Source organism: Melozone crissalis, unplaced genomic scaffold (assembly GCF_028551555.1).
Source record: "Melozone crissalis strain CALT ecotype California unplaced genomic scaffold, PUWL_Pcris_2 ptg000562l_1, whole genome shotgun sequence".
Classification (NCBI taxonomy): Eukaryota; Metazoa; Chordata; class Aves; order Passeriformes; family Passerellidae; genus Melozone; species Melozone crissalis.
In genome coordinates, this window is record NW_026536256.1 from 24,622 (window position 1) to 50,636 (window position 26,015).

The 26,015-nt window shown below is 64.4% G+C and overlaps 4 protein-coding genes across 4 annotated transcripts; 2 read left to right on the forward strand and 2 right to left on the reverse strand.

The window, feature by feature from the left end:
* The first annotated feature begins 6,969 nt into the window (after positions 1 to 6,969).
* On the forward strand, positions 6,970 to 11,707 carry LOC128950382 (EGF-containing fibulin-like extracellular matrix protein 2). The gene is made up of 12 exons (XM_054295265.1): positions 6,970 to 6,990; positions 7,078 to 7,122; positions 7,355 to 7,462; positions 7,705 to 7,753; positions 8,082 to 8,201; positions 9,131 to 9,250; positions 9,440 to 9,556; positions 9,670 to 9,789; positions 10,181 to 10,294; positions 10,703 to 10,782; positions 10,965 to 11,150; positions 11,401 to 11,707. Exons 1-12 carry the CDS (start codon positions 6,970 to 6,972, stop codon positions 11,647 to 11,649), a joined length of 1,329 nt encoding a protein of 442 aa, XP_054151240.1. The 3' UTR covers positions 11,650 to 11,707.
* A 463-nt stretch (positions 11,708 to 12,170) lies between these two features.
* Positions 12,171 to 15,110, reverse strand: ZFPL1 (zinc finger protein like 1). The gene is made up of 8 exons (XM_054295264.1): positions 15,057 to 15,110; positions 14,371 to 14,486; positions 14,183 to 14,294; positions 13,832 to 14,025; positions 13,673 to 13,736; positions 13,305 to 13,397; positions 12,998 to 13,109; positions 12,171 to 12,388 (listed from the first exon to the last, which is right to left on the reverse strand). Exons 2-8 carry the CDS (start codon positions 14,470 to 14,472, stop codon positions 12,220 to 12,222), a joined length of 846 nt encoding a protein of 281 aa, XP_054151239.1. The 5' UTR covers positions 14,473 to 14,486; positions 15,057 to 15,110; the 3' UTR covers positions 12,171 to 12,219.
* Positions 15,111 to 17,409: 2,299 nt separating this feature from the next.
* LOC128950380 (delta(14)-sterol reductase TM7SF2-like) lies at positions 17,410 to 21,760 on the forward strand. Its single transcript, XM_054295263.1, is given in 12 exon segments — positions 17,410 to 17,478; positions 17,974 to 18,161; positions 18,578 to 18,617; positions 18,801 to 18,965; positions 19,181 to 19,278; positions 19,879 to 19,992; positions 20,449 to 20,574; positions 20,576 to 20,612; positions 20,967 to 21,050; positions 21,138 to 21,260; positions 21,564 to 21,595; positions 21,597 to 21,760. Coding segments are annotated over 12 exon segments (1,188 nt in total). The 5' UTR covers positions 17,410 to 17,420; the 3' UTR covers positions 21,720 to 21,760.
* Positions 21,761 to 22,191: 431 nt separating this feature from the next.
* ZNHIT2 (zinc finger HIT-type containing 2) lies at positions 22,192 to 24,256 on the reverse strand. The gene has a single exon (XM_054295261.1). The coding sequence runs from the start codon at positions 24,080 to 24,082 to the stop codon at positions 22,649 to 22,651; it is 1,434 nt and encodes a 477-aa protein (XP_054151236.1). The 5' UTR covers positions 24,083 to 24,256; the 3' UTR covers positions 22,192 to 22,648.
* Between the last annotated feature and the right edge of the window lie 1,759 nt (positions 24,257 to 26,015).

The following is a 26,015-nucleotide window of genomic DNA, read 5'->3' on the forward strand; positions in this document are numbered from 1 at the left end:
AAGAGGCAGAGCAGCGCGCGCGATGCTTCTGGCAGGGACCCGCGGAGAAGGCGCGGAACGCGGCCGGATGGTCGGACCCTGCCGGGATCGGTAAAAACTCGCCCCCGCCATGTGCGTTTAAAAATGGCGCCGAACCACATGGCGAGGGCGGAAGAGAGGAGGAGAAGGGCGGAAATGCCGTCAGGCTGCTTAAAAACGCATGCGCGGGCGAGCGGGGAGGGGGGGCGGTCCCCGCGGTAGAGTGCAAGACCAACCAGAGCGCTCTATTCAAATTAGGTCCTCATAGGGCAAGGACCTCCCCCGGCAGGAGGCGGGGAGACTCCAGGGGGAGGGAGCGGCACCACCCCCAAAGGGAGGAGCGGGGTCGGAGCCGCACAAAATGGCACGGAGCGCCGGAAGGGTACCGGCATTCAGCTTCCGGCTCAGAGTCAAGTAACAGCTGCTGAGACAGCTCGGAAGAGCCGACCGAGCCCGGCTGGGACTCGGAATCCGAGAGAGCAGAATTAATGCGGTTTCGAGCGAAACCGAATAAAGCTCCAAACAATATCGGGAAACAATCGCAACACAAACTCACCGATGGGGGAAAAATAAAAGCAGCCTGTGGGGACCGGGCACCGGCAGCCTCCATGCACGCTTTCCCAGGGGGGGTTGCCGGAGCGCGGGGGAACCAACAAAGGGCATATACCCCAGTTAACCCAAAAGAAGCCAAAGGGATTTCAGAAATAGGGATCAACTCAGTTGTAGTACCCACTCCTGAGGACGGCCTTTCTAGCAATAACGATCTGCTCAATTTTGATATTACGCAAATAAGCCGCATGCTTTTGATGGGGCGGGGCGGATTGCATTTAAGCAGGAATGGCAAGACGACCGTGTTAGCCCAGGCTTCCGGGGAAGGACAGCTAGTCAGCGAGCACAGCTTTCCCTGGCAGCACCCTCACTCCAAGCATCCCGGGCCCCGGGGAAACGGGAGAGGGAGGGGGCGCGCGGGCCACACTCAGCCTCCTCCCGCTGCAAATGCGAGACGGCCCAGCTACAGCAACCCCCAGTGGGGCAGGGGACCCTCAACCCTATGCCCCCACAGGGAGCAGTCAATTTTGCAGAATTCTCCACCCCTGTTAGGAAGGGACGTTCTCTCCTTGCTTGGATTTCGGATCACAAATTTACCACGAGGGCCACTGCTGTACACCCCCCGCTGCCAATCAAATTGACTTGGAAATCATCAGACCCTGTATGGGTTGAGCAGAGGCCCCTGACAGAGCCTCGAATGGCAGCCTTGCTGGAACAGGTCGATCGAGAACTGCAAAAGGGTCACATAGAACCCTCCACCAGCCCTTGGAACACCCCGGTATTCGTGGTCCCCAAAAGGCCCGGACAAGGCTATCGTCTCGTCCGCGACCTGAGAGAAGTGAACAAGATGATCAGACCCATGGGTCCAGTCCAGACACTGCTACCCACGAACTCAGCCATCCCCGAAGGGCAGCCGTGTGCAGTACTGGATATCAAGGACAGCTTCTTTTCAATACCCCTGCACCCTGAGGACCGAGAGCGATTCGCCTTTTCCGGGGCATTTCGGAACGGCGAGCGGCCCAACCTTCGCTTCCAATGGAGAGTACTTCCGCAAGGCCGGGTCGACAGTCCCACCATATGCCAAATCACCGTGGACAAAGCACTGATGCCAGTCCGACACTCCTATCCCACCGCAACCATCATCCAGTATATGGACGACATCCTGGTCGCAGCACCATCGACAAGCCAAGTAGATCACCTGGTGACCACAGTCACGGAAACCCTTCAAGCCAACGGCTTCGAGATCGCGAGCGCAAAGATCAAGAGAGGACCCTGCGTGACCTTCCTGGGAGTGGGCATCACGAGCTCCTACGTGACCCCCCCAAAATGAAGATCAACCGAGACACCGAGACGCTCCACGACGTGCAACGCCTGGTGGGATCGCTGCAGTGGCTTCGCAACATCGTCCAGATTCCTCCCGAGGTCATGGACCCTCTGTACGACCTCCTGAAAGGAAAGAACCCCTGGGAACCCAAGGAGCTGACACCGCAAGCAACGAGCTCCCTCGACTTCATCGAAAACCAAATGGCCACTGGCACGCTTGCCAGGTGGAATCCAGCCGTGCCACTGGACCTGTACGTCCACTTTACACCGAAGGGGGGAGTGGGAGCACTCGCCCAAGGACTTGCAGAAAAGGCCCGACCGATCCAATGGGTGGTCCTCGGAAGACCCGCTCGTGCGTTTTCCCCAGGAATCGAGTGCATCGCCAACCTCATCATGAAAGGCAGGAGACTCGCCTTGAAACACCTAGGGACGGAGCCGACAAGCATCCACCTTCCATTTCGCAAGCAGCCGACCATAGAGTCAGCCGCAAAATCACAGTACCTGGCCCTTGCTCTCTCCGGCTTCGGAGGAGAAATCACCTACTCCTCCAAGCCACCCTGGACCAAGCTGCTGACCATAGTCGACATGGACATGCCGCCGAAGGTCAAGGACAGACCGCAGCCGGGACCAACGGTCTTCACAGACGCTTCCTCCACGACTTCAACCGCAGCAGCAGTGTGGCAGGCAGGAGAGCAATGGCACTGCGTCAAAGCGTGTGACCCCACGCGGTCAGTGCAACAGCTGGAAGCAGCAGCAGTGGTTTTGGCGTGCGGACTCTTCCAAGACGAACACCTCAACATCGTAACGGACTCCATATTCGTGGCAAGGCTCAGCCTAGCCATGGCAGGACCAGGAGTGTCAACATCAGCAGCAGCCCTAATGCTGGAAGAAGCACTCTCCTCGCGACAGGGCACCATGTCAGTCATCCACATCAACAGCCACGACCCAATCAAAGGTTACTTCCAGATTGGCAACGACAAAGCGGACGCCGCAGCAAAAGGCGTTGGGACCTTGGAAAAAGAGCCCGTCAACTGCACGAGTCGCTCCACATCGGAGTCAAAGCACTGGCGAAGAGATGTGGAATCTCGACGGCGGACGCCAGACATGTGGTAGCCACCTGCCCTCATTGCCAGAAGTCACCCCTTTGGACCTACGGAGTCAACCCGAGAGGTCTCAAGCCCTCAGAAATCTGGCAGTCGGACTTCACCTTAAGTCAACTGCTGAAGCCCCGAGCATGGCTTGCAGTGACAGTAGACACTCATAGCGGAGCGATCATAGCCACACAGCACCCCAAAACTAACTCCAAAGCCACAATTCAGCACTGGCTGACAGCCATGGCTTGGCTAGGTATCCCCAAGCAGATCAAAACGGACAACGGCTCCAATTTCACCTCCAAACAAGTACAGGAATTTGCCTCGAAATGGGGTATCACGTTAGTGCAAGGCATCCCACATAACAGTACCGGACAGGCCATAGTTGAGAGAGCAAACCAGACCATGAAAGCCAAGATAGAAGTGTTGGCAAAAGCAGAAGGCTTTGCCAATGCCATTCCCCCAGGAGATCAGGCACATATGCTGGCAACCGCCTTGCTGGCACTGAATCAATCCCCTAGGGGAGATGAAACAAACAGTCCCGTTCAAAAACACTGGGCCACTCGAACGCTAGAAGAGGGCCCACAGGTGGTAATCAGAAACGAGCTAGGCGAGTGGGAACGGGGTTGGAGGCTGATGCTCACGGGGCGAGGGTACGCAGCGGTCAAAAAGGACGGCAAAATCAGGTGGTGTCCACTTAAGTCGATTAAACCGGACCTTCAGGGCGAGCAGAATGAGACTGACGAGAATTGCGAGTATTTGTTTACAGGACCTGCTCGTGGGACGCCCTCGTGATGCGTACTTCCCGGTTCCGGACGAAAGCGACAGACCACCAAGCCGCCAAGCAGCACCCGAGAGACCCGCACGGGTGAGACCCAAGCACCAAGGGAGTTTCTGTGGGATTTTGCTGTTGGGGCTAGTTGCCAGAGGGCAAGCCAGCCCAGATCACTACCCCCATCAGCCCTTCAGGTGGGTCATGCGACACCTTAGTAGGGGCAAAGCACTCAGAGAAATCGCCACACCGTGCTCCGCATCACCGACGGGTTTCCAGGACAGCCAAAGGTACACCCCTATTCCCCACACGTCAAACACTCGTACCTATCCTACTGGTGCCCAGCTTCAAACCCTGGGAAAAGCTACTGCAATCACCCAGGGTGGGGATATTGTGGGCACTGGGGCTGCGAAACCATAGTTACAGATGCCAGGCCGTCGGGGCCTGGGTGGGATCCACAAGAGCCAGACAAATTCCTACAGTTCACCAGGGCACCCATCGGTTGCAGAATACCCCTCTTCTTTCACGGGAACTTCCATCGAAACCCGCATAAAATCCCTAGATTTCAGGCATGCACCGATTACAACAGGACGGTCTTGCAGCCAGATCACCCTAGCTGGGCCACAGGCAGAACGTGGACAGTGGTCCTTCAAGGGTCAATAGAGAGGGGGAACGTGCAAATTATCAGGCTTCAACCGTCAGCACCCCGAGCAGTCGGACCCAACAAAGCGATTAAAAGCGTGCCGAAAGGGAGAAACATAACCTACCCCAAAACCTTACCCACAGGGGTCAGCAAAGTCCCGACCGGTCAAGCGGAGACCTTTCAGAGGAGCCGCTTAACCGAGTCAGACTCAGACCCAATCCTTCGCATGTTAGAAGCTACCTTTGTATCCCCGAACGAATCCAACCCTAACCTAACCGAATCCTGCAGGCTTTGTTATGATGTCAAACCCCCCTTTTTACGAAGGAGTCGCCTTAAACACTCCCTTCAGTTACTCCTCAGCCGACGCCCCTCACCAGTGCAGATGGGACACCCCTCGCAAAGGAATCACCCGGAGTCAAGTCACAGGCCGAGGCAGACGCTTTGGCAATGCAACCCTAGCTAAGCGGGGAGGCAACATCTGCACCAAAATCGTCAAGCCTAACAGGAAAAACAATAAGTGGGCAGTCCCATCCGCATCTGGGAGGTGGGTTTGCCAGCGATCCGGAGCGAGTCCTTATGAGTTCCTTCCCAAATTCAATGACTCTAACGACTTCTGTGTCCAAGTTCAGATTGTTCCTAGGGTCCTGCACCACTCAGACGAAGAAGTGCACCATCTACTTGAGGGACCCAGCCGGATCCACAAAAGAGAAATATAGACAGGTTTCTAACAGTCACCTTCGGACCATGCCTGCTGAACAAGCTGGTCTCGTTCGTTCAGAGCCGCCTGGAACGGACCAACATCCGGTACCTAGGCCGACGACAATTGCTGTGAATTCAACCGGAGAATTCAACCAGAGAATTCAACCAGGGGACACCGTCAGTCACAAGATCCTCCGAACTTGTCTGGCAAAAGCTTACTCAAGTTTCCCAAGACTCCTTTCCCTTGTCCAGTTACAACCTCATACCTCACTTCAGTACCTATGTATATGACTACCTCATTCATTTGTGAAAAGGGGGGGGGAGATGTGGTAGACAGGGAAAGGCACTGCGGAAGATCTCGCGATGTCACGGAAAGCCAGGACCCTCAGATCCCCTTAGATAAGACCATCTGCTTCCCATAGATAAGAAACTAACATAGGAATGTAACCCTCCTAACCAAATTCCAGTAACTTTCCATCCCCTACCCAGTAACAGTCCACCTCTTACTAACCATAGATGGTAAAGACAGACCCACATTGACGTAGAGACCCCTTAGACTATAAAAACCCAAGAGATGAGACAATAAACGCCTTTTGACCGTCCATCACATTGATGTCTGCGTGTGTCATTGGCCCGAGTGGCCCTAGTGAGAGGGCTGCCGTGCCGTTTCCTCAGAACCAGGTCGCCTGCCTTGCTTCAGAAGGCAACACAAACCGCACCCCAAAAACAGCACCAAAAATGGACACTGCCCTGGAACTGTGCCCCAAAAACAGGACATGGCCCCCAAACCGCACCCCAAAAACAGCACCAAAAATGGACACTGCCCTGGAACTGTGCCCCAAAAACAGGACATGGCCCCCAAACCGCACCCCAAAAACAGCACCAAAAATGGACACTGCCCTGGAACTGTGCCCCAAAAACAGGACATGGCCCCCAAACCGCACCCCAAAAACAGCACCAAAAATGGACACTGCCCTGGAACTGTGCCCCAAAAACAGGACATGGCCCCCAAACCGCACCCCAAAAACAGCACCAAAAATGGACACTGCCCTGGAACTGTGCCCCAAAAACAGGACATGGCCCCCAAACCGCACCCCAAAAACAGCGCCCCAGACACGACCATCAGCCCTTGCCTGCTGCACTTGTACCACGACTGACCCCAAACTGCGCCCCAAAAATGGGGACAGCCTCAAGAGCTGCACCCCAAACTGCACCCCTGAAACGGACACAGCCCCAAAATCGGCGCCCCTGGGAAATGAAAGGATCCAGAGCCTGCAGTGACCCCGAAGTGGGGGGACCCCAAAAGCTGAAGATACCCCAAAAGCTGGAGGTACCCCAAAGCTTGGGCAGCCTCCAAATACGGGACCCCAAAAAGGACAGGAAACGCGAAAACCCAACGGGCCGAGGATGGAGCATCAGCACCCCAAAATTTGGGTGTTTGGGGAACCTGCAGGAAGGGACCCCGAGCACCCGGACACCCCAAACCCGGACACCCCAAACCTGGGACACCCCAAACCCGGACACCCCAAACCCGGGACACCCCAAACCTGGGACACCGCAAACCTGGGACACCCCAAACCCCGAGGAGCAGCAGCGGCAGCGCCCCAAAAATTGGGACATTGGGAATGGGGTGACACCAAAAAAGGGGGACCCCCGAAACCGGGACCCCCCAAACCAGGGGTGCCCCTCCCGTGTGACCCCAGCAATTGGAGTGGGGGGGCAATAAAGAGCCGGAATCGAGGCTGAGGTGGGGCCGAGGTGGGGCCGTTCGGGGGGGGGGGATCCCCAAAATTTTGGGTTTGGGGTGGGAGGGGCAGAGTTGGGGGGAGGGGCAGAGTTTGGGGTGGGCGGAGCGGGGTCCCCAAATTCAGGAAATGGGGAGAGGGAGGGGGGAGGCCCCAGATTTTGGGGAGGGGGAAAAAGGGGAGGAGCGTTGGGGTGGGGGAGGGGCTCTCCCGCGCTCCGGGGCCAATTTTGGGGAGGGGGCGGAGCTTTTGAGCCTGGGGGCGGGGCCAGAGCTGAGCGGGGTGAGTGAGGCCGCGGGGGCTTCTGGGGGGGGGGTCCTGGGGGGGCTCACACCCCACCCCCCCCTCTGCGGGGCCCCCCCGGACGCCCCCTTCCCCACAGAGACGCCCCTCCCCCCCGGACCCAGAGGGGCCGTTGGGGGAGGGGGGGGATGGGTTGGGGGGATGGGTTGGGGGGGGGTCCCAGACGCTCCGGGGGGTCGCGGAGTTGGGGGTGACCCCGTGCCCCCCCCAGCGCCATGGGCCCCCCCGCGCCGCTCTTCCTCCTCCTCCTCCTCCTCTCGCTCGGCGCCAGCGTGGCCCCCGCGGCCCCCCCGGACCTGGAGGAGCCGAGGATTACGCGGTGGGGAAGGGGACATGGGGGGAGGGGGGCGTGGGGGGGTCCTGACCCCCTCCCCAAACCTTCCTGGCCCTCCCCCAACACCTGAACCCCCTCTCCAAAAACTCCTCGGCCCCTCGCCCCTCCCCAAACTTCGGGAGCCGCTGTGGGGGAGGGGCTGAGGCGGGGCGGGGGGGTCGGGGGCTGTTTTTGGGGGGGGTCGGGGGGGTGGTTTTGGGGGGCGTGACCCCTCTCGCCCCCCCCAGGAGTGCAGCGATGGTTACGAGTGGGACCCCGAGACCGAGCACTGCAAAGGTGGGCGAGGGGATGGGGGGTTTGGGGGGGTCCGCGGGGTTTGGGGGTCCCGGGTCCGTGGGAGGCGCTCGGGGGTGATCTGGGGGGGTTTGGGGCTCCCTGGGTGTTTTGGGGGGTCCGGGGCAGAGTTTGGGGGGTCCCGGGCAGAGTTGTGGGGATGGGTTCCCCTCTGGGGCTGTATTTGGGTCGGGGGTTTTGGGGCCCCTCTCGGGACGTGATTGGGTCGGGGGGCTCCCCTCTCAGGCTGTTTTTTGGGGGGTTTCCATGGCCCCTCTCGGGCAGTGTTTTGGGTCGGGGTCTCCCCCCTGACGCCCCCCTCGCCCCCCAGACGTGGACGAGTGCGCGGTGGGGTCCCCGCCGCCCTGCCGGGGCTCCATGAAGTGCCTGAACCATTTCGGGGGGTACCTGTGCCTGCCCCGCTCGGCCGCGCTGCTCAGCCCCGGGCCCGGCCCCGCCCCCGCCCCGCCCCCGGCCCCGCCCCCGCCCGCCCCGGCCCCGCCCCCCGACGGCCGCTGCCCGCCCGGCTTCGGCCCCGCCCCCGACGGCACCTGCGCAGGTAAAGGGGGCGGGGCCTGAGGAGGAGGGGCGGGGCTGGGTGGATGCAAATTGGTGGGCGGGGTGGAAAGGGGTGTGGTTATGTACATGCAAATCAGTGGGCAAGGTGGAAAGGGGTGTGGTTATGTGGATGCAAATTGGTGGGTGGGGAGGGGGGCGTGGTAATATGGATGCAAATCAGTGTGCGGGGCGGCGGGAAGGGGCGCGGTTATGGAGTTCCCCATTTCGGGGGGGATTCCCCATTTCGGGGGGGATTCCCCATTTCGGGGGTCCCCATTTCGGGGGGGATTCCCCATTTCGAGGGGGATTCCCCATATCGGGGGGGATTCCCCATTTCGGGGGGGATTCCCCAGGGTCGGGGTCCCCATTTCGGGGGCGATTCCCCATTTCGGGGGGGATTCCCCAGGGTCAGGGTCCCCATTTCGGGGGTCCCCATTTCGGGGGGATTCCCCATTTCAGGGGTCCCCATTTCGGGGGGGATTCCCCATTTCGGGGGGGATTCCCCAGGGTCAGGGTCCCCATTTCGGGGGTCCCCATTTCGGGGGGGATTCCCCATTTCAGGGGTCCCCATTTCGGGGGGATTCCCCATTTCGGGGGGATTCCCCATTTCGGGGGGGATTCCCCAGGGTCAGGGTCCCCATTTCGGGGGTCCCCATTTCGGGGGGGATTCCCCATTTCAGGGGTCCCCATTTCGGGGGGATTCCCCATTTCGGGGGGGATTCCCCATTTCAGGGGTCCCCATTTCGGGGGGATTCCCCATTTCGGGGGGGATTTCCCATTTCGGGGGTCCCTCTCTCCCCCTCCCCCTCTCCCCCCCTCCAGACGTGGACGAGTGCGCGGGGCCCCCCCCGTGCCGGCCCAGCCAGGAGTGCATCAACGTCCGGGGGGGCTTCGAGTGCCGCTGCCCCCCCGGGTACCGGCACCGGGACACCGAGTGCGTGGGTCAGTGCGGGGGGAATGGGGGGGTCTGGGGGGGGTTGGGGGGATTTGGGTGGGAATGGGGGGGGTTTGGGGGGGGTTTGGGCTGAAGGGGCTGTGGGGATCCCTGGTGTGGGTGGCTGTGGCTCCCAGGGGTGTTCACGGGCTGGTTTCGGGTTGGTTTTGGGGTGAATTTGGGTGTTTTTGGCGCAGACGAGGACGAGTGCCAGTTCCGCTGGTGCCAGCACAGCTGCGCCAACTCCCCCGGCGCCTTCTCCTGCCGCTGCCACCCCGGCTTCAGCCTCGGCCCCGACGGCCGCTCCTGCCTCGGTCAGAGCCCCCCCAGCCCCGCCGGGACCCCTCCCCGGCCCTGCCGGGGGTCCGGGGGCGGGTGAGGCCCCCCGGACCCGGTCCCAAGCCCCGGGGTGTCCCTGTGCCCCCAGACGTGGACGAGTGCTCGATGGGCGCCCGCTGCTCCCAGCGCTGCCTCAACACCTTCGGCTCCTTCCGCTGCCGCTGCCGCGCCGGCTTCGCCCTGGGCCCCGACGGGCACCGCTGCCTCGGTAAGCCACGCCCCCCGCCCGGGACACGCCCACTGGGATGATGGACACGCCCACTAGGTAAATGGACCCGCCCACCGGGGTCTGGGTAAATGGCACGCCCAGCGCGGCAGGGACACACCCACCGGGGTCGGGACACGCCCACCAGGGTCGGGGTAAATGGACACGCCCACCGGGGTCGGGACACGCCCAGCTGGTCTGGACACTCTGCCCGCCCCGGGGGTCTCTCTGCCCCCCCGCCCCCCGGGAGTCTCACCTCTCTCTCTTCTCCCCCCCCCACCCCGGGGGTCTCTCTTTCCCGCCCGGGGGTCTCACGGGGGTCTCTCTCTCTGTGCCCCCCTCACCCGGGGGTCTCACGGGGGTCCCTCTCTGTGTCCCCCCCGGGGTCTCTCAGACGTGGACGAGTGCCGGGGGGGGGTCCGGTGCCAGCACCGCTGCCAGAACCTCCCGGGGGGCTTCAGCTGCGTCTGCCCCCCCGGCTACAGCGAGGAGGGGGGGCTCTGCAAGGGTAGGGGGGCTCGGGGTTTTGGGGAGGTTTGGGATCCTGGGGGGGGGCTCTGAGGCCGTTTGGGGGCTCTGCCGGGGTAGGGGGCGCTGGGGAGGTGTTGGAGGGAGATTTGGGGGACGATGGGAGTCTCTGGGACTGTTTGAGGGGGGTTTAGGGTGGGTTTTGGAGGTTTGGGGGGGCTGGGGTGGGGTTTGGGGGGGCTCTGGGTGGGCTTGGGGGGATTTTAGGGGGGCTGTTGGGAGTTTTGGGGGGCTGTGGGGCTGTTGGGGACGGGGGGGCACCAGGGTAGCGGGGGAGCCGTTTGTGGGGGTGGGGGGGTGGCTCTGGGCACCTTTGGGGGGCTCTGGGATTGTTTGTGGGGGATTCGGGGCACTGGGGGGGGGTCTCAGCCTCCTTCTCCCCCCCCAGACCGGGACGAGTGCTCGGAGGGCTCGCACGGCTGCGGGGGGGCCCAGAGCTGCCTCAACACCTTCGGGGGGCACCTGTGCGTGCCCCGGGAGCTCTGCCGGGGGCCCTACGCCCCCCACCCCCGAAACAACGGGTACGGACCCCCCCAAATCCCCCAAACTCCGGGGGGGCTCCCCCTCACCCACCCTGGGGGGCTCCTGGGCAGTTTTGGGGGTCTCAGCTTTGGGGACCCCCCCTCAATTCTCCATTTTGGGCCCCCCAGGACCTGCGTGTGCCCCGGGGGGTCCCGGGCTGTGCCCCCCGCCCCCGCTGGCTCCTGCACCGGTTCCTGGCGCTGCCTGAGACCCCGAGGCGCCCACCGGGATCTTCCAGCTCCGGCACCCCCTGGTCGGGGACCCCCAGAGGCTGCGGCTGCGCGGGGGGCCCCCCCGGGACCTTCCGGCTGCGGGTACGGGAGGGGGGGGCTCTGGGGGGCTCTGTGGGGGTTTGGGTCAATGGTGTCTCTGGCTGTATTTGGGGAGGGGGCTCCGGGGTATTTTGGGGGGGTCTCTGGTGATCTCTGGGGTCTCTTTGGTGCCTCTGGCTGTATTTGGGGAGGAGTCTCGGGGTATTTTGGGGGGGGGGGGGGCGTTCGGTGAGAATTTGGGGTTCATTCGGGCGGAATTGATGTCTCAGTGCGTGGCCCTGCCTCCCCGCAGGCGCTGACCAATCACAGCTCGCTGCTGGAGCTCGTGCGCCCCCTGGCGGGCCCGCGGCAGCTGCTGCTGGAGGTGGAGCTTCTGCGCCCGGGGCCCCGCCCCCCGCCCGAGGCCCCGCCCCTCGGCACGGAGGGACCGCCCCCCGGCACAGAGGGACCGCCCCCCGGCGCCTGGGACCCGCCCCCTCCCACTGGGCGGGGCCTGGCTTTGCTCCGCCTCCATCTGTCAGTGGGGGGCCACCCATTCTAGCTGGGGGGAGACCCCAAAAATCCACTGGGAACCCCAAAAAATCTACTGGGACCCCCAGAAATCCACTGGGACCCCCCAAAATCCCTCAGGACCCCCCAAAACTTCACTGGGACCCTCAGAAATCCACTGGGACGCCAAAAAATTCCACTGGGACTCCCCAAAATCCCCAGGACCCCTGAAATCCCCAAAAAAACGACTGGGACCCCCAGTATGGGGGCAAAGAACAAATGTCCTGATCAGTTTGGTGTGCTGGGAACTGGGAGGGACTGGGACAAACTGGGATGAACAGGAGGGGCACTGGGAGGGACTGGGGGGAACTGAGGAGGAACCAGGACAAACTGGGAGGCACTGGGAGGAAATTGGAAAGAACTGGGGAGGGACTGGGATGAACTGGGGGGGAACTGGACAAACCGGACAAACTGGGAGGGACTGGGAGGGAACTGGGAGGAACTGGGGGGGAACTGGTGCCCCCCAAGGACCACACAGACGCTTCTGCCTCCTCCTCCACAAAGGGGCGCCCTTTATTTGCCCCGCCCCCCCGCGGAAGCCCCGCCCCCAGCGGGGGCGTGGTCAGTGCCCCACCCGCACATGGGGGTTGTTGAGCGGCTCGAGGGCGGGGTCGGCGTCGGCCACGCCCCTGGCCAGGCTGGCCAATAGGATCAGGAGCAGCGCGAAGGCCGCGGCCCCGCCCAGGCACAGCGCCAGCAGGGGGCGCTGCGAGAGCGCGCGGGGGCGGCACCTGCGGGGGGGCACAGGGTGGGGGGGGGCACAGAGGGACCCCGAGAGAGCCCCAGGGACCCCCAAAGGAGCCCCCAAAGAGATCCCCAAATGGAACCCAATTGGTGTCCAATGGGACCCCCAGAGGGACCCCCAAATGGAACCCCAATTGGTGCCCAATGGGACCCCCAGAGGGACCCCATGACCCCCCCCAAGGGACCCCCCAATAGAATCCAAATTGTGTCCAATGGGACCCCCAGAGGGACCCCCAAATGGAACCCCAATTGGTGCCCAATGGACCCCCAGAGGGACCCCATGACCCCCCCCCAAGGGACCCCCAAATGGAACCCCAATTGGTGCCCAATGGGACCCCCAGAGGGACCCCATGACCCCCCCCAGGGGACCCCCCAATAGAACCCCAATTGTGCCCAGAGGGACCCCCCAAAAGGGATGCCCTGACCTCCCCAGAGGACCCTGAATGACCCCCCCAAAGTGCCCCCCAGAAGGACTCCATGACCTCCCCTAAAGTGACCGCAATGGAACCCCACAAAGGGACCCCAGCCCCCCCAGGGGGGCCGCAAACCCCAGCCCCAGGGCAGCCCCCAGACCCCACTGCAGCCCCCAGACCCACCTGAACCCCGGGGGCAGCCACGCCCGGGGTCTCCTCCGATATTTTTTCTCCTCCTCGTGGTCGGGGGGGCTCCAGGGCTCGCGACCCCCCAGGGGCTTGCGGGGGGCGGAGCCTGGGCGGAGGGGGCGGAGCGACCCTAAAGCCCTGCCCCCCCAATGCCCACCGTGGGGGGGTCCCAGCCCCAGCAGTCCCTGCAGTCCTTGCAGCCCCCCAGACCCACCCAGCTCCCCCCGAAGCCCCCAGACCTACCGAGCCCCTCCTGAAGCCCCCAGACCCACCCAGCCCCTCCTGAAGCCCCCAGACTCACCCGCGTGCAGCGTCGGGGTCTCCCCTCCCCCCATGTGCACCACGGCGTGGGGGCTGGGGGGGCTTGGGGGGGGCTCCGGGGGGGTCACGGGGACTGTGGGGGCAGAATTGGGGTTGGGGGTTGCCCAGGGGACTCTCCGGGGTGGTTTTGAGGGTCCCAGGGTGGTTTGAGGGTCCTGGGGTGGTTTTGGGGTCCCAGGGTGGTTTTTGGGATCCCAGGGGTGTTTTGGGGGCTCGGGGGCTATTCTGGGGGTGTTTTTGGGGTCCTTGGGGTGGTTTTGGGGTCCCAGGGGGTGTTTTGGGGGTCCCAGGGGGTGTTTTTGGAGATTCTGCGGGTGTTTTTGGGGTGGTTTTGGGGTCTCCCCTCACCGTCCCAGCCCCTGTCTGGCTCCGGGCACGTCTCAGGCTCCGGCGGCGCCTCTGAGTCCTCGATCTGGGGGGAGATTGGGGGTGTCAAGGGGGTCTGGGGTCACTCAGGGGTCTCTGTGTGGGTCTGGGGGCTCGCTGGGGTCTCTCTGGGTCACTCACCAATGGCAGTCCCAGCCCGGGCCGGGCCCAGGCCGCCGTCCGGAGCCGCGCCCGCAGCGCCTCGGCCACGGGGCCCTGCAGGTTGGGCGGGGGGAACAGCGCCCCCCCGCACTGGGGGCAGCGGTGCCCGGCGGGGGCCGTGCGGGGGGGCAGCGCCCGAGCCCACCCCGACAGGCAGGGCCAGTGGAACACGTCTGGGGGAAACGGGGGGTCAGGGCACACCCAGGAACCCCCTGGAGCGCCCCCAGATCACTCCCCAGCCTTCCCTGGAGCCCCCCAGGCCCCCAGACCCTCTCAGATCCCCCCAAAGCTCCCCAGACCCCCCCCAAATCCCCTCAATTCTGCACCCACCGTAGCAGAGCAGGCGCACGGTGTCCCTGTCCCCCAGCGGCGCCTGGCACAGCGGGCACTGCGGGCTGTAGTCGCTGTCCTGCAGCCACTGCAGGTACGAGCGCACGATGCACTGCGGGGACAGGGGGGGTCAGCGCCGAGGAGCCCCCCCGGAGCTCCCCGGGACCCCCCGGAGCCCCCAGCCCCACCTTGGGGTGGGCGCTGACCAGGCAGCTCTCGCAGACGTTGACGCGGTGCTCGAAGCAGAAGAGCGTGGTGACGCGGCGCTTGGGGCACTTGCACAGCCCCATGGCGGCCTGAGGGGCTGCAAATGAAATGGGGGGTCCTGGGGGGCTGCAAATGGGGGGGGGGTCCTAGGGGGGCTGCAAATGGGGGGGGGTCCTGGGGAAGAGTGGTGATGCGGCGCTTGGGGCACTCGCACAGCCCCATGGCGGCCTGGGGGAAATGGGGGGGGTCTGGGAGGCTGAGGGGGTCCTGGGGGGCTGGAGAGGCCTGAATTGGGGGGAGGGACGGTCTCGGGGGGCTGGGGCCCTCCTTGGCCACGAGAACATCCAGGACCCCTCCCCAGAAAAAGCCCCCAAGAAGCTCCTAGGACCCCTCCGCAGAAGAAGGCCCCCAGAATATCCAGGACCCCTCCCCAGAAGAAGATCCCAAGACCCCCCCGCAGGAGAAGCCCCCAGGACTCTCTCGCCCTCTCCTTCTGCCCGAGACCCCTCAGGAAGTCCCGGGACTCCCCAGAGCCCCCCGCACACCAAGGGACACCGCAAAGCCGCGCCCGGCGCTCCCCAGGATCCCCCAGCCCCTCCTGGAGCCCCCAGCCCCCCCTGGAGCCCCCAGAGCCCCCCAAATTTCGCCCCCCCCGCCCCCGACTCACACGTTCCTATGGCGACGCGCTGCCCCGCTGGCGCTTCCGGGTGCGTCGCGTCCTGGTGGCGTCACCGGCCGCCGCCGCGCGGCCACTCCCAACATGGCCGCTCCCCGTGCCTGCCTTGGCGCGCGGCGCGCGGCGATGACGCCACTTCCGGCGGTTCGAACCGCCATGGCGGGAGCTGGTGGCGGGCGGCGCTCGGCGGGGGCGACCCCGAGGGGTGAGGGGGGGTCCCGGGAGGGTCTGGGGGGTCCGCGAGGGGTGAGGGGGGGTCCCGGGAAGCTCTGGGGGGTCCCCGAGGGGTGAGGGGGGGTCCCGGGAAGCTCTGGGGGGTCCCCGAGGGGTGAGGGGGGGTCCTGGCGGGACTTGGGGGAGTCCCGAGGAGGGGTCTGAAGGAGGCCTGGGGGGTCCTGGGAGGGGTTTGGGGGGTCCTGGGGGTCCTGCGGGGTCTGGGGGATTCTGGGGGGTCGTGGGAGCGTCCGGGGGCTCTGGGGGGTTTCTAGGAGGCTCGGGGGGCTCCTGGGGGTCGCGCCCCCCCCCTCACCCCCTCCCATCTCCCCCTCCCCAATTCGCAGCGACTCGGAGCAGCTCCCTGCGCTCGGTGGTCTCGGAGCCGCGGGTGGGCCGGAGCCCCCGGGACCCCCGGAACCCCCGGGACCGCAGCCCTGTGAGTGGGGACCGGGGTGGGGGGCGGGGGGGGGGGCTGGGGGGCGCCAATAGGGTGGGGGAGGGTCCTGGGGGGGTCTCGGAGCTGGGGAGGTTTTGGGGAGGTCCCAGGCCGGGTTTTGGGGGGGGGGGGTGGTCTCGGAGCAGCTCTCAGACCCCTCCCCTCCCCCACAGGACTTTGAGCGACCCCGACGGAGCCCCCGGGTGAGTTGGGGGAGGGGTGGGGGAGGGGTGGGGGGGGGTTCCTGGTGATCCCAGGACCCCTCCCTACACTGACCCCCCCTCTGCCCCTCCCCCACAGCTGCAGAGCCAGAAGGAGAACGGCCCCTGCGCCCCCTCCCCCTCCTGCGCCCCCTCCCCCACCCGTGCCGCTCCCTCCCCCCCGCCATCCCCCCTCCCCTCCCCCCCTCCCCCGTGTCCGTCGCTCCTACAGTCGCCTGGAGGGGTGGGCGGGGGCGCTCAGCCCGCGGGGTGGGCTCCCCCTGAGCCCCCTCCCTCTCAACGTGCCCCTCCCCCACCCCGAGCCCCTTCCCCCCCCGCCCCCCCAGATCCCCCCCCTCGGCCTCCCCGCATCGGCCCCGCCCCCCCCGAGCGCAGGAGGAAGAGGAAGGTGACGCCCATCAACGTGAGTGACACCCCCGGGGCCCGCCCACAGCCCCCCGGGACCCCCCCCCCCCACTGCTGGGACCCCCAGAGACCTAACCCTAACCCAGAGACCCTCCCAATGCCACTGGGACCCCCAGGGACCCTCCCCAGGGACCCCCGCTGCCCCCTCGGACCCTCCTGATACCCATTTCCCCCCACAGAGCCAACGCTGCCCCAGACCCCCCCATTCCCCTCGCCCTGCTGCTCCCGGCACCCCCCGGCCCCCTCAGCCCCCCCCACAGACCCCCCTGACCCCCATCTCCCCCGCATTTCCCCCAGTGCCCCCACAGCCCCCCACAGACCCCCCATCTCCCCCTCATCCCCCCCAGGTGTCGGAGCTGGAGGCCTGGGCCGCCTCCATGAACGCGCTCTTCGAGGAGGCCGAGCGCTTCCACCTGGTCGTGGAGTGACCCCAGACCCACTGAGACACCTGGAGACCCCCAGAGACCCCCGGAGACCCCCAGAGACACTTGGGAGAGCCCTGGAGACCTCTCGAGACTGCCAGAGGCCCCTGGAGATCCTCAAGAGCTCAAGACACCCCCAGGAGATCCCCGGGAGAGCCCCCCAAGAGCCCTGGAGATCCCCAGAAACCCTCGAGAGACCTCCAAGGATATCTGGAGACCCCTGGAGACCCCCATGGACACCTGGAGACCCCTGGAAAGCCCCAAGAGCTCAGGAGACATCTGGAGACCCTCATGGGACCCCCGGACCCCCCCCAGTGTGTGAGAACCCCCCCCCCCTCCAGTGTGGGACCCTTCCCACATGTGAGGTGAGACCCCCCCCCCGATTTTTAGGACCCCCTCGCGTACGCCCCCCGCCCCCGTTTGTTGTTTTTTCCTCAATAAATTCGGTTTTTCTCGCGGCCTCGCTGTGTAATGACGCAGTTTGTGACGTCACAGACCCGCAGGATTCGGTCACTGTCTCTTTAAGAGCGGGGGGCGTGGCCCTGCCGCAGCCAATCACCGCGCGGTGCGGTGACATCACCCGCCGGGGGGGACGTGGTTCCTGCCAAGCCACGCCCCCGTGGCGCCCAGGACCCCCCAGGAAACCCCCCCGGCCATGGAGCCCCCACGAACGGCGCCCCCTCCCCCCGAGCTGGAATTTGGGGGGCCCTGGGGTGAGGGGGGGCGGGGGGGGGGCGCGACCGGGGCCCTTTTTGGGGAGGGGGCGGGGGGGGGGAGGGGCGTCCTGAGCCCCGGGTCCCCTTTTGGGGGGGCGGGGTCCCTTTTTGGGTCTGGAGTCCCTCGGGGAGGGGTGTGGAGTGACCCCTGTCGTGTTTTTGGGTGTGGGGTCACACCTGGGGGTCCCCGGGTGCCTTTTTTGGGGAGGGGGGTCTCGCCTGGTGGTTGAGGGGACCCCATTTTGGGTCTGGGGTCCCTATTTTGGGTCTGGGGTCTCACCTGTGGGGTCTGGGGTCCCCCTAATTTGGGTCGGGGTGACACCTGGGGTCACACCTGGGGGTATCTTGGGTCTGGGATCCCTGTTTTGGGTGTGGGGTCTCACCTATGGGTATCTTGGGTCTGGAGTCTCATCTGTGTGTATTTTGGCTCTGGGGTCCCCCTAATTTGGGTCTGGGGCCCTCCTGTTTTGGGTCTGGGGTCTCTCCCCCCAGGCGCGGGGGCTCTGTCGCTGCTCCTCCCTTTGGGGCTCGTGGGGGTCGTGAGCGCCACGGTGGGGGAGGGGCGGGGGGGGGCCTGGGGGGCCCCTCCCCCCCCCCTGGCCGCGCCCACCCCCCCCGCGCTGGCGCTGGTGCTGGCGTGGGTGGGGGCGCTCGGGATGGGGGCCCGGAGACCCCCGAGGGTGAGGGGGGGTCGGGGGGGGGGGTTGGGGGGCTTCTGGGGAAATTTGGGGGTCTGGGAGGGATTTGGGGGGGATTGGGGCGGTTTGGGGAGACTTGGGGGGATTTGGGGAGCCGGGATGGGGGATTGGGGCGGTTTGGGGGGTGATGGGGGGATTTGGGGAGCCGGGATGAGGGATTGGGGGATATGGGGGGGATTTGGTGGGGATTGGGGCGGTTTGGGGGGATTTGGGGAGCCGGGATGGGGGATTGGGGGATATGGGGGGGATTTGGTGGGGATTGGGGCGGTTTGGGGGGTGATGGGGGGGATTGGGGTGGTTTGGGGGGTGATGGGGGGTCTTGGGGGGCCACATGGGGGGGTTTGGGGGGTCTCGGGGGGTCCCATGGGGGTCTCGGGGTGACGCCGCTGTCCCCCCAGAGCCCCGGTGACCCCCCAGGACCCCTCCAGGACCTCGGCTGTGAGTGGGGGGCGCTCGGGGGCGTCCAGGGTCCGTTCAGGCCCTTTGGGGGGGGGTTGGGTGCGGGCGGGGGGCTCGGGGGGTCCCCTCGGGCTCGAAGGGAGCGTCGGGGGTCGCGGCCCTCACTGGGGGGGGGTCTCAGGGTCCCCCCGGGGGTCGCCCCCCTCACGGCCGCTGTCCCAGGGCTGCTGCTGCTGGGGGGGGCCCTGGGAGGGTCGCTGGCCCTGGGGGTCCCCCTGCCCCCCCTGTGCCCCCTCCTCCCCCCGCTGGCCGCGGCCGCCTCCAGCGTCGCCTTCGGCCTCGCCCTCCTCATCCTCGCGCGGCGGCGGCTGCGGGGCGGCGGCACCGGTGAGCGGGGGGGTGGGGGGGATTGGGGGTCTGGGGGGGAAATGGGGGTCTGGGGGGGAAATTGGGGTTTGGGGGGGGAAATTGGGGTCCTGGGGGGTAATTGGGAGCAGAATTGGGGTCTGGGGGAGTTGGGGGGATCATGGCGGGCTGGGGGCTTTTGGGGGGTCCTGGGGGGGGTCCCGGGGGTGCTGAGGCCGTGCCCCTCCCCCCCCCAGGACACCCCGTGTATGAATTCTTCGTGGGGGGAGGAGCGGGGACCCCCCTGGAACCCCCCGAGAATCTGAACTGGGAGCGGGTCGGGCTCTGCGCCTGGGTACGGGGGGAACTGGGCAAACTGGGGGGGACTGGGGGGGGAATGGGCAAACTGGGGGGGACTGGGGGGGGAATGGGGAAACTGGGGGGGACTGGGGGGGGAATGGGGAAACTGGGGGGACTGGGGGGGGAATGGGCAAACTGGGGGGACTGGGAGAGGAATGGGCAAACTGGGGGGACTGGGGGGGGAACGGGCAAACTGGGGGGACTGGGAGAGGAATGGGCAAACTGGGGGGACTGGGGGGGGAATGGGCAAACTGGGGGGACTGGGGGGGGGAATGGGCAAACTGGGGGGACTGGGGGGAAACTGGGAGGGAACTGGGTGGGGGGGGAAATGGGGGGACTGGGAGGGACTGCAGGAGGACTTGGGGGGACTGGGAGGGAACTAGGGGAGAGACTGGGAGCACTTGGAGCAGAGCCCAGGGGATTAACGAGCTCTTCCTCCTCTGTCCCCCTGTCCCCCCCCGTGTCCCCAATGTGTCCTCAATGTCCCCCCGTGTCCTCAATGTCCCCCCGTGTCCCCAATGTGTCCTCAATGTCCCCCCCGTGTCCCTGAATGTCCCCTCAATGTCCCCCCGTGTCCCCAATGTGTCCCCCCCAGTTCCTGGTGCTCTGCGCGGCCCTGGGGGAGCAGCAGCGCCTTTGGGGCTCCCCCTCGCTGCCCCTGGCGCTGGTGGCGGCCGCGCAGGGGGGGGCGGTGCTGCGGCGGCTCAGGGTGGGGGGGGGGGACACGGGGGGGTGAGCATGGGGGGCACATGGGGGCGGTGCTGCGGCGGCTCAGGGTGGGGGGGGGACACGGGGGGGTGAGCATGGGGGCGGTGCTGCAGTGGTCAGGGTGGGAGGGCACGGGGGGGGCAGTGGGGGAGGGGTCTGTGGGGTCTCCAGGGGGGTTTTGGGATGTGTTTGGGGGTAGGGGGTGTGTTTGGGTATCCAGGAGGTTTTTGGGGTTTTCTGGGATGTGTCTGGGGGGGGGTGGGGGGTGGGGGTGCGGGATACCCTGGGGAATTTTTGGGGTGTGTTTGGGGGGGTTTTGGAGTGCCTTTGGGGTGGGGGGGGTTATGGGGCGTGCTTGGGGTCTCCAGAGAAATTTTGGGGTGCCCGGGGGGGTATTTTGGGGTGTGTTTGTGGGTGGGGGGGGTCTGTGGGGGTCTCACCTCTCGCCTCTCCCCAGGAGCTGAGCGTGAGTCCTGCCCCCGGCCCCGGGGGGTTCCTGGGGCTCTTTGGGGGTCTCGCCTGGGGCCCTTTCGGGGGTCCCCTCCCGGTGCTGCTGCTGCTGAGGAGACCCCAGCAGGGGCTGGGGGGGCGCCGGGGGGGCAGCCTGTGGGGGGCTCTACGGTGGGCACGGGGGGCTCTGGGGGAATTTTGGGGGAATTGGAGGCATTTGGGGGGCACTGGAGGAGATTTGGGGAGTACTGGGGGCACTGGGGGGATTTGGGAGGAATTGGGGGGATTTGGGGGCAAGTGGGGGGAATTGGAGGAGATTTGGGGGGTACTGGAAGAGATTTTGGGGGGAATTGGGGGGATTTGGGATCAATGGGAGCACCAGGGATTATTTGGGGGAATTGGGGGGGTGGGCAGGATCGGGGTGGGGCGGGTTCAGGGGAACTGGGGGGATTTGGGGGGGTCCCTGAGGAGCTCGGGGCAGTTTAGGGGGGCCCTGACATCCCCCTCCCCTCCTGTTTCCCCCAGCCCTGGGCTTGTGGATCTTCCACGGCGCCACCACCCAGAGGAGCCTCCTTTCAGCCGCGACCCCCGAGACCCCCGGGTGGCCCGGTGAGACCCCCCAGGGCCGGGACACCCAAACGGCCGCGGATCCCCAAATGTGGGACCCCTCAAACCCCTGTTCCACCCCCTCCCCAGGTCTCGCCACGGTTCCCACGGCCACGGGGCAGCTGCTGCTGGCCGGGGGCTGGTGGGGGCTCGTGCGACGCCCCGATGACCTCGGGGAGCTGCTGATGGCCTTGGGCTGGACCCTGCCCTGCGGTGAGACCCCCAAAACCCCGTGTCCCTCCCAGACACCTGAGCCCCCAAAACCCCGGCGGGGCGCCCCTCCTTCCCCTGGGGTCACCCCAAAACCCCGTGTCCCTTCCTCCCAGCCACCTGAGCCCCCAAAGCCCCGTGTCCCCCCCAGATAGACACATGAGCCCCCCCAAAACCCCCTGTCCCTCTCTCCCAGATACCTGAGCCCCCCAGAACCCCGTGTGCCTCCCTGCCACACACCCGAGCCCCCCCCAAAGCCCCGTGTCCCACCGTGTCCCCACCCCTGAGCCGCCCCTGTCCCCCCAGGTCTGTCCCCACCGCTGCTGCTGCTCCTGGCGGGGGGCGGCGCTCCGGGAGCTCCGGGCTCTGCAGGGGGAGCGGCGGCAGCGGCGCCGCTTTGGGGGGGCCTGGGGGGGGCTGTGCCAGCGCGTGCCGCACCGCCTGCTGCCCCTGCTCTACTGAGGGCCCCCGAGACCCCCGGGATCGCCCACATTGCCTGTGGGACCCCCCGGGATGGCCCACATTGCCTGTGGGACCCCCCGGGATGGCCCACATTGCCTGTGGGACCCCCAAGGCCCCCCAGGATAGCCCACATTGCCTGTGGGACCCCCAAGGCCCTCCGGGATGGCCCACATTGCCTGTGGGACCCCCCGGGATCGCCCACATTGCCTGTGGGACCCCCAAGGCCCCCCTGGGACCCTCCTGGGATCACCCACATTTCCTGTGGAAACCCCCGAGGCCCCCCCCCATCTACTGCAGCACCTTTGGAACCTCCCCATCTCAACTCTCATGTGGTTGTTTCTAATTATGTGGTTGTTTCTAATTAATGGCCAATCACAGTCCGGCTGTCCCGACTGTCTCGGTCAGTCACAAGCCTGTTATCATTCTTTTTCTATTCTTAGCCAGCCTTCTAATGAAATCCTTTCTTCTACTCTTTTAGTACAGTTGTAATGTAATATATATCATAAAATAATATATTGACCCTTCTGAAACATGGAGTCAACGTTCTCGTGTCTTCCCTCCCATCCTGAGACCCCAGCGAGCACCACCACCCCACACTCCCACTCCCCACCGTTTACTGGCACTGCCGGGACCTCTCCCATCAACTGAGGGGCCCCCTGGGACCCCCCACATCCGCCGAGAGTGGGGACGTCCATCAGTCCTGTCCCTTAATGAGCAGCTTTCCTGGAAGTTCATTAATCCTGTTCCTTAACGAGCAACTTTCCCGGACAGTAATCAGTCCTGTCCCTTAATGAGCAGATTTCCCGGACGTTAATCAGTCCTGTCCCTTAAGGAGCAGCTTTCCCAGTCCCGGTTCTCTGGACGTTCATCAGTCCTGTCCCTTGACCAGCGGATTCTCTCTCGGGCCGTTTCCTTGCCGTCTGCCCATCTCAGTCCAGCTCCTCGATCAGCCGCCGACCCTGCACCCCCCAGTCAGCCGGGGGCGGCCGGAGACCCCCGAAACCCTCCTCAACCCCGTCCCTGACCAGCCAGGGTACCCGATCCTCCTGCCCCTCCCTGGGGGGCGGCCGAGGCCCTCCCCAGACCTTCTCCAGCCCCTCCCTGATTTCGGCCACCGCCGCCTCCTCCGCGGCCACCTCGGCGTGAACCGCCCGCGCCTCCCGGGCGAGCTGAGCGAGCTCCTCGGGGACGCCGCGGCTCCAGCTCAGCAGGAACCCGACCTTTCTGCGCGCCGCTCGGAAGCGGCTCCGCTCGGGGGGCGGCAGCGCCCGCGCCCCCGCCTTCAGCAGCCGCCACAGGTGCCACAAAGCTGCCGCCACGTCGGCGCCGGGGTCGCGACTATCGCGACCCTCCAGCAGCTGCGCCACGGCCAGGAGCGCGCCGCTGTCGCCGAGCGGGCTCAGGGGCAGCCCCGCGGCGCGGGCGTCGCGCCGGGCGCTCAGCAGCGCCTCGGCCGTGCTGCCGAAGGGGCGGCGGGCGCGGAGCGCAGCCGAGGCGGCGATGGCGGCCGCGGGGAGCTCGGGCAGCAGCGTCTCGTCCCCGCCGTGCAGGCTCAGCGCGAAAGCGTAGCCGAACAGCGCGTTCGGCAGCTGGAACCGCACCAAGGGCGACGGGGCCGCGGCGCGGAGGGCGCTCAGCGGCGGCACCGAGGCCGGGACGGGCGGCGCGGGGCCGGGCCGGCCTTCGCCGCCCTCCTCATCCTCCTCCTCCTGCTCGACCCCCGAGCCGCCGCCGAGCTCCTCCACTGGCCCCCGCCCGCGCCACCACCACGGCCGCCACTGCGGCAGCAGCGCCGCGGCCTCCCCGGAACTCAGCAGCTGCCGGAACCCGTCGCGCTCCGCCTCGCTCAGCTGCTCCCACAGCCCGCGGCCCACAGGCCGCGCTGGATCCCCGGGCTCGCGTAGTTCGCGCAGCCCGGGCGACGCGGGGCCCCGGCGGGTTGAATCGCGCTCGGCGCGCAGCGCCTCAAGAACCTGGTCGCGGTAAAAGGCCTCAGCGCAGGGGCCGTGGGCGCGGTAGCAGCGCAGGGAGCAGAGGCGGCGATGACAGCGCGGGCACGTATAGGGCGCCGCGGAGGCGGTGCAGAACCCACACGAACCGTCCGCCACCTCCGCCGCCATGGCGGCGTCTGAGGCCGGCGCAGGGGCCGGGCTCCCCGAGGCGATTGGCCAATCAGGGCTCCCAGTCTGGGTGTCCCCGTCCCTTCGTCGCCTTCCGCCGAGCTCCGCCGCTCGGGTTTTTCCGTCCCCGCTCGAGTCCTTTCGCTGACCGCGCCCTCTCCGCCATTCGGGCATCTCCGGCAGCACTCGGCTCTTTTCGCCGCCCACCTCCGAACCAGACCCCTTTCGCTGTAAGCAGTTCATTAATGCTCCCCCTAATTAGCGCCCTATGACAGAGCCTGCCAGGAGAGGAGGGACCAGGGCAGAGGGTGCTCTGGGTGCGAGATGAGGGGGAAGGATGAGCGGGATCCCCCAGGCAAAATTTTTTTACAATTGCAGGGAAAGGGCATTCCCCCTTAGTTTAAAAAAAACTTTTTTCATCACTGGAGAGATTTAAAGTGAGGAAAACCCCTCTTTTCCCAATACTTAAGGAGAATGAATTAAAGGGAAGAAGCTATTTATTTGCCATTGTATTACCTTCAGTAGAGGTAACTGCCCCATTTCCTCTTTTTAAGGAGTTCACTAGAAGGAAGCTCTGCCTTTTCCAGCATTTTAAGGGTGTAAAACTACATTTCAGGGCACTTCTTTCTGTGCTGTAGGACCAAGTATCTCAGAGAAGGGTGAGCCTAGCATGCACTTAATCCTTACACTGCCTGGGAGGCTTTTATTTTTCTTATTTTGACCTATAACGTAGATAGCCTGAATTACAGGTCCCAAGGAGACCTAGATGATTCATATAATTAGTATTCTTCTCCATCCAGCTTAGTTACACGGGAAGTACTACTTAGTAGCCACTAAGGAATAATTATGTAAGTTAACAGCAAATTACCCAATTTATCTAGTTATGCTACCTAAACACAAAGTTCTATGTCTTACCAGTTTCCTGTTCTTCTGCTCCAAGTAGATGATGCAAAAAGAAAGTGCTGTTATTTTTCTGAAGAGTTTTCTTCTATAACAAGCCCTTTACTCCCCTTGAACTTGAGTCAGAGGGGCCAAACAGCTGCAGCTGCTCTGAGGGCTTTTATACCCGGTGGGATTCGCCCCCCCCTCCCTTTGCCCGGGCATCATGGGAACGAGGGGCGGGCACAATCAGGGGTATATTAACCCCAGCCGTGGCTGAGGGGCTTCATTCCCTCTCCGGGATGTGCTGGGGTACGAGCTCTCCTCTCATTTCAGTGAAGGGGCTCTTTTAGCTCATCTCAGCTTGTTTCCAGCAGCTGTTTCTGGGCATCTAAAGCAACCGAGGCTTTGAAGATACTGTGAGGAAAACAGTGTGGAATACAGGGAGGATTTAAGATTGAGATTTTGGCTTGCATGTTGAGGAGTGGCAAGGTGCTTTTGAAATTTTGGGTTTTGCTGTTTTTTTTTTTTTTTTTTTTTTTTCTGGAGGTTTTTTGGTTTTTTTTTTGTTCTCTTTTTGGTTTTGGGGTTTTTTTTTGTTTTTTTTTTTGGTTGGTTTTTTTTTTTTCTTTTGTGTTTGGGGGATTTGGTTTTGGGGGTTTTTTGGGGTTGTTTTAGTTTTTGGGGGCTTTTTTTTGTGGGTGCTTTGGGTTTTTTTTGTTTTTTTTTAGTTTTTGTGGGTTTTTTGTTTCTTTTATTGTTGGGGGTTTTTCTGTTATCTGGGTTTGGTTTTTTTTTTTTTTTTTTTTTGGTTTTTAGATTTTTGAGGACTGCAACTTGCTGAAATTCCAGGTTGTATCAAACACAAGGCTTTTCTCAGCAGATGCATCATGTTATAAGAGGGATCTGCCCAGTGTCAAGGATGATGTTTGAGATTGAGGCTTCAGGTGAGTTGAGGATTGTAATTAGGAGAGGGAGGGTGAGCAGGTGTCCAGTTAGGGGTTATTGTGGTTGTGTGTGGCATGGGGATTGAAGGAAGCAGGGTGAGAAAGGGTATTTATTTGTTTATTTGAGGGAAATAAAAAACAAAAAAAGCCTTTCCCCTCAGGTTTCTCAGAAGCCTAGCAGAGGCATTCCCATATCTTACAGAACACAAGGTGATCCACTGCACTCACAGGAATGCCATTTAACTTTGCCTTTCTCTAACCCAGGTGCCACTCCTAATAAAGGCCACAACCTTGGAATCAGGATGAAGCTGGAGCCTGAAGGAGCCAGGCACACTCAGGAAAGGGCAAGT

What these genes read in the sequence shown, in the direction of transcription:
- LOC128950382 (XM_054295265.1), top strand. Translation starts at nt 6,970, where the DNA reads ATGGGGAGAGGGAGGGGGGAG. An exon ending in TGGGGAGAGGGAGGGGGGAG is followed by an intron (nt 6,991 to 7,077) that starts GCCCCAGATTTT and finishes AATTTTGGGGAG; the next exon opens with GGGGCGGAGCTTTTGAGCCT. An exon ending in GAGGAGCCGAGGATTACGCG is followed by an intron (nt 7,463 to 7,704) that starts GTGGGGAAGGGG and finishes CGCCCCCCCCAG; the next exon opens with GAGTGCAGCGATGGTTACGA.
- ZFPL1 (XM_054295264.1), bottom strand. Translation starts at nt 14,472, where the DNA reads ATGGGGCTGTGCAAGTGCCCCAAGCGCCGCGTCACCACGCTCTTCTGC. An exon ending in CCGGGCTGGGACTGCCATTG is followed by an intron (nt 13,737 to 13,831) that starts GTGAGTGACCCA and finishes ATCTCCCCCCAG; the next exon opens with ATCGAGGACTCAGAGGCGCC. An exon ending in GACCCCGACGCTGCACGCGG is followed by an intron (nt 13,110 to 13,304) that starts GTGAGTCTGGGG and finishes CCCTCCGCCCAG; the next exon opens with GCTCCGCCCCCCGCAAGCCC.
- ZNHIT2 (XM_054295261.1), bottom strand. Translation starts at nt 24,082, where the DNA reads ATGAACTGCTTACAGCGAAAGGGGTCTGGTTCGGAGGTGGGCGGCGAA.